This window comes from Salvelinus fontinalis, chromosome 8 (assembly GCF_029448725.1).
Source record: "Salvelinus fontinalis isolate EN_2023a chromosome 8, ASM2944872v1, whole genome shotgun sequence".
Lineage (NCBI taxonomy): Eukaryota > Metazoa > Chordata > Actinopteri > Salmoniformes > Salmonidae > Salvelinus > Salvelinus fontinalis.
This window is the reverse complement of record NC_074672.1, coordinates 4035392-4045137: the sequence shown is the minus strand read 5'-3', so window position 1 is coordinate 4045137 and position 9746 is coordinate 4035392. Positions and strand designations below refer to the sequence as shown.

Here is a 9746-nt window from a genome sequence, read left to right as displayed (position 1 = left end):
GAAAGGGGTCGTTGAAAGGTGAACAATCGCTGACAATACAGAGGTAAGTTCGATTGCGTTTAAGTAGAGAAACCAACCAACTAGCTAGCTTATCAACTATGATTTCAAAGTTGAAATTGAAGTAGGTAGATATTTATTAAAGCAGGCTATTGATTAGGCAAGCTAGGTGAACGTCAGCTAGCTAGGAAGCGAACTAGGTAACGTTTAACTGGATAAAACCTGTGGTTTAACCAAAGATGGTTTTGTTTGCTATACCGTCTTTGGTTGAACTAATAGCATTATAGCTAGGTCAACGAGGAGTTTAGTAGAGGAATACTACTGGGAAAGAGTGGCAGAGGAAGGGGGAGGTATTGTGAAAATAGACAGGGAAGGCAGTCACTGTGGAAGAGGGCCGTGATTGAGGAGGGGGAGCCAAGAGATGTCAGGCTCTGACCCAAATAATAGCCAATATTGTAAACTGGTAACTGCATACTTTGGAATAGTCATATTGAAATACAGATTTGATCACTTTTACTGTGTCAGTTTTTGTGCAGCATTTTGTGTATGCCAGTGACCCAAAATCTCAAATAATCTATTTTAAATTCAGGCTGTAGCACAACAAAATGTGGGTAAAGTCAAGGGGTGGGTCTACTTTCGGGAAGGCACCGTAAACTGAAGGGCGGTAACTGGGTCTCCCCTATCCTATTCTTTCCTATTCGGATGCACTGATGACAGAGTTCACCTAACAGGATGGCAATACCCTGGTAATGGAAACCCTGGAGAACAGAGCTCCATTAGGGAACAGCAGGAGATACCTCAGAAATGAAGCGACCAGCCTGTGGCCCTTGACGCCAAATCCCAACTGCAACATTGAGTCAATTGCATTAGCGTGTGTAGCATCTTGCAGGGTGTGTACTGTCAATATCAATATAAGGGTGTATTGTCAGTCTCTAGACCCACCTGCAAAGGTTTACATGACTGTATTACAATCTATACACTAAATATATACATAGATTTATTCAGAGAATTACAGGGATATGCCAAAAATATAGAGCATCAATTTATAAAGATTTTTTATTAATTTTATTTTTGTGGAGTGCATTCTATATAGTATTTATTACAGAGTACATAACATGCATAAAACTTATGTTGTAAGTTATTCTGTAAAATACAAATCACCTTTACCTATAATAATCACATTGTAATAAGAAAGTTATATTTCTACACAGTATTAGAAAATACATTTACATTATGCCGTGCAATATACTGTATATTTTGATATTTATTGCTCTCTTAGTGGTGAACATGAGAGGGTACACCCTGAGAAAGATGTCTTGAAACTCTATATTTGACAGGACTGGCTCCAAAAGCACTGCAGAAGTGAATTAAAGGCTAAAGTAACTTGACATGCTCTGGAGTATACGTCTACCCACATACTGGCTATACCGTGTAGGCCTGTGTAACTTTGAACTGTATAGAGGTACAGAAGTTCATTTCTGGAACCTCACATACAGTTTCAAAGAAGTGTGAAACGGTGTATCTTAGTCAGAATAAGACATATTCATATGCAAAAAAATGCATTGCATAATTAATTCAAAAGGATCAAGGCACAAGGCGAAACAGTGTTTATTCATCCAAAGGGGTAGGCAAGAGAACGGTCGTGGACAGGCAAAAAGGTCAAAACCAGATCAGAGTCCAGGAGGTACAGTGGCAGACAGTCTCGTGGTCAAGACAGCCAGAATGGTCAGGCAGGCGGGTACAAAGTCCAGAAACAGGCAAGGGTCAAAACCGGGAGGACTAGAAAAAAGAGAATACAAAAAACAGGTAGAATGGGGAAAATGCTGGTTGACTTGGAAACATACAAGACGAACTGGCACAGAGAGACAGGAAACACAGGGATAAATACACAGGGGAAAATAAGCGACATCTGGAGGGGGTGGAGACAATAACAGGAACAGGTGAAACAGATCAGGGTGTGACAAAACTAGATTTTTCCACCCTGAAAAAACCCTGGTCCTATCATTAATTGAGCCAAATTGAAATAACTACAGTATATTAGTATTTTTCATATCTACAGGGCACAAGGAGAGCAAAGCATATTACATTTCCCACAAGAAGAAGTTTTATTTCTCAAGTGACCACGAAGTTGATACAATAGTCTAAAATCACTACAGACAGGCTGTCCATTTTAAATCGCTAAACACATTTCTGTCCTGAACCACTATGCAGACAAATTATAACAATGCTGGGAAACTTGTAAACCAACCAAAATGTACAATACCTGGTCAGGTCTGTTTCAGAGGAAAGTGGTCTAGACTTTTCTTCTTCACTTGGTCTCTTTCTAGTCTCTTCCTCACTCGAGACTGCTCCTCAGGTTAGGTGGTGGTTGTGCAACGCTACCACCAAACAGTGGGGCCGGTAGTGAAAACCTATTCCCCTCCGAGCTGGGCTGGGGGGCAAGGCAAAGCGCTGAAGCCTGAGCTTTGAGGTTCAGTGACAAACAGGGGCGGAGGTTGGGAGGGGTAGACGGTAAGAGGGTTGTTAGGGGGTTAAGTGGTTTGGGAAGGGGTTCTGGGTGACATATGACCTCGTGTTCATGGTTATCAAGGCACATTCCTCTGCCCCAGTCTCACATGCTGAGGTGCTTTCTAGTGGACAAAGGAAGAAGAGTAGGGCAACTGATTCTGACGAGCAAAGTGCACATGTCTTCGAACTGTGGCCAGTAAAAACAGAGAATAATATTGACATATGCTATAAACGTACTGCAGCCAAATGTACAATGCATGCAGACATTTTGACTACATGTACTCTCTGAAGAGAAAGCTGATACATAAGTAGAGGGACATATTAAGGAACTAACAGTTGTATTTTTTTAAAATAGTTTTTATTTATTTGGTCCATCGGAACCTGAGATGAAAAATTAAACATACATCGTTTTTTTTTATTTTTAGATATAGATTTCTCCTCAAAATCAATAAAATACTCTATACAGTATATAACATTCCTGCCCAAATAAGAAGTTTTTTTGTTACAGCAATATGTTGGATTAAAACGGTCGGTTCACTGTATCAGTTGGTGTGGATTATAGCGTTGAAGTCTGTACAGTTTACAACGAAAGAACCAGATAGATAGACAGAGACTGTGAATCGTCAAAGGGTCGGTATTTCCACATAGTCCACACCACTGGCCATAGCCTACAGAGAACACCAGGGTCACCCCTTCTGCAAGGAAGAGTCACTACGCCCACAACTCAACACGAGGCGAATAGAATGATCCAATGGAACAACACAGAGACCGAGAGAGAAAAAGCGAGAGAACACAAACAATAAAAACATTTATCAACAACAACAAAAACATGTAAGCACACAACATGTAAAGTGAAGTCACAGAGCTTCATGACGCTGACATTTGAGGTGCCTTTGATTTCAGACATTTTTCAGTGCAGCTTTCAGTTTCTGACAAAAGCCAGTCCCACTCGGCTAAAATATATAAACATTCATTTTTCTGTCACCTATCAATCAATCAATGGCTGTACTCGTCATATCCACAGATTACGCACTCATGCATGTACAGTATGTATCCCATCTTACTTGCACACGTTTTACATTTGCGATACAGCAGGTTCTCTTGTGCTTTGATCAAATCCGTTCTTACTATAATAAATGAACACACACAGAATGGAAATCTACACGGCTGAAATCACAGAGAGCGAACCAACATGATCCTGAAAGTGTTCTGATACATGTTAGAATTTGACTAAAACAGTGGACTACATGAACTATAGTATGGTCATAATGCCTACAGTACTGACAATGTCATGAGTACGCTATTTAGGCAACTAGTTGGCTATGCAACAAGTTAGAAGTAGTTTTATTGCACGAGACAGCATGTATCATGATGACGTTGTCAGGCTATTTATTTGCCATGACTGGTGTCAAAACAGCCATATTGTTAAATCACGGTGAAGACTTGGTCAGCTCAAGATCTTATTCCATAATTCCATTATTTCCTGGGACACTACATTCGAACACATGCAAAGTTTATAGAAATCATTACCCCCCCCCCCCCTGTTTTAGAATTTCTCCTCTTTCAACCTCTGGCAGGAGAAGGAACAATTGAATTGTTTCAGCTTATAATGTGGGATTTCTGTTGTGAAGTCTGATAGCCTGGTTAAACCAAAGTGAACACTGTACAGTGTCAAACAGGCTAGAAGTCTGATGACTACAGCGTAAAACAGGAATAATAGTTGTGACATCACATTGTCTCACATCCCTCACTGCTCCCTGTGCATCCTGGGAATTATGGCACACAACGCACCAAGATTGCCGGAGAGGGAAGAAAACACTACATTCCGCCATTGCATCACCATTTTGCAGGGGCCTATTCAGTGTATGTGTGTGTGTGAGAGAGAGAGAGAGAGAGAGAGAAAGTGTGTGTGTGTGTGTGTGCATGTCCAATAAAACATCTAATTTGTTATTAAAAAGCAACATCTGTTCTCTAATGTGTTGGCGCGTCCCTTAGGGACAGCAGTGCAGATGCTCTGTTATCGGAGGTTGACGCACCAACCTAACTAAACGCTCAAACAACTCCCCCAACGCTAAAACAAACTCACTTCCTCTTCAAGATCCTGTTCATTAGAACGGGCAATGAAAAACGGAAATGATCATTCCTTATTGGACAAGTCCAGGTAGTCCCTCCCCGTTTCAGTACATTTTCTTCCATCTGATGCCTACTAATTATATATGTATGTTAGTACGTCTTCTCCTTAAACTGGAGACTAGTAACAATTCAGGAAGACCTACAATGGAGACTTGAAATATGACAATGATCCATTGACCTCCACAGTTGTATTTTCCCAACGGGACTTTAAACTAGCTTTGTGTATCTGAAGAGTTGGATGTTAATGCCGGAGCGAGACTTGATGTACATGTACCAAATGTGAGCAGACAGGCGGACTGAATCTGCAAAGTCAATCAACCTCGGGGAGACAGAGCAGGAGATTGGGAAAATTATCTTGCCTCCTCCGACATTGATTGCTTAACCGAGGGAGAAAGTAAGACGAGGAAGAAAGAGAGAAAATAGGAGGCTAAGAGGTTACATTTCCTCTTTTCCACGACACCCAGATAGACTCGATTTGCTGATCTGTACCATAAGCTCTCTCTCTACCTCTCTTCCCCTGTACTCAAAACTAACAGCTAACACGGATGAAAAGCAGCTACCTTCCCAAACCCGTCGCCTCATCCGGAGTGACGGATGGCATGGATAACGAACGGCAGTGTGTCTGAGTTAAAATAGCGAGGTCCCAACAACTTGAAGGTTCCAGCCATGCTATATGTACTGTACAGCTAACTGTACGTGGAAAACTGCACATGAAACACATTGATTCTGTAAAATGTCAAATCAAAGTCCAGCTTTTATGTGAAGTGGATGGGATTAGCCTTGCGTTTGAGAAATAATAACGGAGCATTTCAACAGCAGAGAAACTGGGGAGGGATCGGATAGATGGCCGTCAGACAGACAGACAGGAAACAGAGAGATGGGACACAAGATGGCTTGTTAAACGATTCAAGCACACATACAAAATACAGTAAAAAAAAAAAAAAAAAAAAAAAGACACTGGCAACGACAACATGGCTTCTAAAAAATGTAAATGATTATGGTAAAATTGGTAGTCGGGTATGGCTCACGTAGTACCAGAGTGTAGAATAGAGGATCAGAATTGTACCCCGTCCCCATCCTGTTGATAGTTGTCAGCTCCACAGGTGCAGGGTGCAGGAGGCAGGACAGGAGCCTGGGGGAGAGAGCACCTAACCCTCTACCTCCCTCCATCCCAAACCAAACCGCACACAGCAGAACCTATTGGGAGTAGGACACAGTTTCCCCTAGGCCTAGACGCTGATCTAAGGTACATTTTTGCAGTTCTTCCGCCAATGGTAAAGGTTAGGCTATAAAGAGGGGAAGCTGATCCGAGATCAGCTCAAGGCAACTTCTACCTTGAGTATGGTGAGTTGGGTCCATAGACCAAGAACAGTGGGTTCAGGTGGTCAGGTCACGTAGTGGATTGGCTCAGTGGGGGATCAGCCCCAAGGTGGCTCAGTAGCTACATCCCTCCACCCTCACCTCTGAATGACATTTAACCTTTGAGATGTGGGGTCAACAGTCAGTCTTCCTGGGCATTCATTGACATCTGTTGGGGGGTTAGGGAAGGAACAGGCGCAGTTCTGGGCTGGTTAGGGTGTCTGTCTGTGTAAAATACAGTTGAAGTCGGAGGTTTACATACACTTAGGTTGGTGTCATTAAAACTAGTTTTTCAACCACTCCACAAATTTGTTGTTAACAAACTATAGTTTTGGCAAGTCGATTAGGACATCGACTTTGTGCATGACACAAGTAATTTTTCCAACAGTTGTTAACAGACAGATTATTTCACTTATAATTCACTGTATCACAATTCCAGTGGGTCAGAAGTTTACATACACTAAGTTGATTGTGCCTTTACACAGCTTAGAAAATTCCAGAAAATTGTCATGGCTTTAGAAGCTTCTGATAGGCTAATTGACATAATTTGAGTCAATTGGAGGTGCACCTATGGATGTATTACAAGACCTACCTTCAAACTCAGTGCCTCTTTGCTTGACATCATGGGGAAATCAAAAGAAATCGGCCAAGACCTCAGAAAAAAATTGTAGACCTCCACAAGTCTGGTTGATCCTTGTGAGCAATTTCCAAACGCTTGAAGGTACTACGTTCATCTGTACAAACAATAGTACCAAGTACAAACACCATGGGACCACGCAGCCGTCATACCGCTCAGGAGGGACAAGCGTTCTGTCTCCTAGAGATGAACGTACTTTGATGTGAAAAGTGCAAATCAATCCTAGAACAACAGCAAAGGACCGTGTGAAGATGCTGGATGAAACAGGTACAAAAGTATCTATAGCCACAGTAAAACGAGTCCTATTGACATAACCTGAAAGGCGGCTCAGCAAGGAAGAAGCCACTGCTCCAAAACCGCCATAAAAAAGCCAGACTACGGTTTGCAACTTTTATGAAAAATGTTCTCGGTTCTGATGAAACAAAAATAGAACTGTTTGGCCATAATGACCATCGTCAAGCTGAAGAACACCATCCCAAACGTGTGAAGCACGGGGGTGGCAGCATCATGTTGTGGGGGTGCTTTGCTGCAGGAGGGTCTGGTGCTCTTCACAAAAAGATGGCATCATGAGGGAGGAAAATTATGTGGATATATTGAAGCAACATCTCAAGACATCAGTCAGGAAGTTAAAGCTTGGTCACAAATGGGTCTTCCAAATGGACAATGACCACAAGCATACTTCCAAAGTTGTGGCAAAATGGCTCAAGGACAACAAAGTCAAGGTATTGGAGTGGTCATCACAAAGCCCTGACCTCAATCCCATAGAAAATGTGTGGGCAGAACTGAAAACGCGTGTGCGAGGAAGGAGGCTTACAAACCTGATTCAGTTACACCAGCTTTGTCAGGAGGAATGGGCCAAAATTCACCCAACTTATTGTGGGAAGCTTGTGGAAGGCTACACAAAACATTTGACCCAAGTTAAACAATTTAAAGGCAATGCTACCAAATAATAATTGAATGCATGTCAACTTCTGACCCACTGGGAAGGTGAAATAAAAGCTGAAATAAATAATTCTCTCAACTATTATTCTGACTAACTGACCTAAAACAGGGAATTTTTACTGGGATTAAATGTCAGGAATTGTGAGAAACTGAGTTTAAATGTATTTGGCTAAGGTGTATGTAAACTTCCCGACTTCAACTGTAACTGGTTCATAGTTAGACATACGTACAGCGTTGTAGTTGACAAGGCTAGATATATCGTTCTTCATTGTTGGTTGGAGGTTGAAGGATCTCAGGCTCAGGACCCCTCTAGTCACCCAGAAATGCCGATTTAACCAAAATGGCACATCAATCCACCCCCTTCTCCTAATTCCCAACTGGATCCAGGTGCGTTTGGCAGGGTTGAGTCCTCATCCTTCAGGGATCGAGGAATTCGAGGAAAAGGTGGAGGAGGAAAACCACCCGTACTCTGTCCAGTCATCCTCCCCAGCCATGTCTCCACAATTACCCCCTCTCTCCAAATGTTATGTGTGTATTCCAGCTTGATACAGCCCCCTCTTTCCGCACGTGTTCACGTACGCGTGTGTGTCATTAGCTTGTGTGTGTGAGGGGGGAGGGGGGGGGCCTTGGTCATAGGGGCCGTGGCCGGTGCAGGCCGTCAATGTCGGGGGTGAGCTGGGGGCTGTGCGTGGCCTTGGTGGGGGTCCAGTCCCCTAGGGATGCCTGTGCGGCCTTGCGGTGGGCCAGCCGGTGGGTGATGGAGAAGCCTGCGTTACCCTCCAACTGGGATAGCACCACCAGCACCTGCCTGCAGGGGGAGACAGTCAGAAAACACAGTCAGAAAACACGGTCAGGAAACATGGTCATGCATGACCGTCTTCAACAGGAAGATGTGGTATAGGAATAGTGGAGAATATGACCGGGAGAGAACATTGGCCAGAAAACATTGCAATCATTCCGTGAACAGTGAGATGGTATATAACGAAGTATGGATTCTAAAAATGTATCTCTAAGGAATGAAGAAAACTATAGGCTACTCATTTTTAGGAGGTACAGTTCTTTGGAAAGATAACTGCCCCGTGCTTCCCCGCCCATGCATAGCCAGCCTACTCTATTTCATTGAGACCACACATATACTAGGTGTACTTGATGTCACGCGCCCAACTAAGAGAAGAGAGGTAGGCTACTTAACTTGAAGCGGTGAATTCGGAGTGTGTGAATGTGACAAAAATGTGTTTTTAATACAATCGGCTAACGCACACAAAGCAGAAAGATGACTATTTTCAAACAATCTGCAGGACAACTAAAATATTTGAATCTCAAAAATGGTCTGATCTGACCTTCCGCTCCCAACGCCGACCACACCGACCTCTGTCGGGAAAGAAGGTCTACACCTGGGGCCTCATTTATAACCATACATTTACCACTAAATATCCGCGTGCACCATTTCTGAAAACACTGCACACGCACAGAAATATCCGATTTATAAACTTGGCGAACCCCATACAGAACATACCCATGTATCCATTATAAATTAGACCTGCACGCGTGAACGAGCATTAGATCTCAGCCAGAAAACGCCCATCATTCACCTTTTATGGTGTATAGTTTGAAAGTATTGGAATTAGACAAAGACAGTATCTAAAGGAAATAGCAAAGGCAAACTTGATCAAATGTCTTTGGAGGTCATGGCAGAATGTTTTCTTTTGCAGTGTCCACTTCTGAAAGACAAAAAACAATTGCAAATTGTTGTGGACCTGTAAACAGATTCTTTGAATGCAATAATGTTTTGCATCCATTTTTTCCCGAACCTAAATATGCCTCACTGCCCGCGAATTCTGAAACATTGTCTACTCTAAAAGAAAAAGAGAAATACAGTAGGCCTACTTACAGTGGTAGCCTACACACTTCAATGAAACATATCAACTGTCTGTTCACCTGCTAAATTCTACTGTATGTTATAAACTGTGCTCCCTGTCGGATGCATAGAGCAAAAACGTGAAAATATAATAGCCAAACTAATAGTACCAATTAATTGAGAGATGCGCATGGTAATTTGGTGTATGGCTACTATGGGAATATCAACTCATGGCCAGAACAGGGGAGGAATTTATTCTGCAATGGTTATGATATACAGTGGGGAGAACAAGTATTTGACACACTGCCGATT

General features: G+C 42.6%; 1 protein-coding gene across 2 annotated transcripts in view; it reads right to left on the bottom strand.

The window, feature by feature from the left end:
- Positions 1-1035: 1035 nt before the first annotated feature.
- The window catches only part of LOC129860391 (calpain-15-like), an 87741-nt gene continuing 79030 nt past the window's right edge, over positions 1036-9746 (bottom strand). For both annotated transcript variants that reach the window (XM_055930760.1, XM_055930759.1), the window contains exon 12: positions 1036-8384. In XM_055930760.1, the coding sequence (XP_055786735.1) occupies positions 8207-8384 (178 nt within the window). In that variant the 3' untranslated portion in view covers positions 1036-8206. The remainder of the gene's footprint in view (positions 8385-9746) is intronic.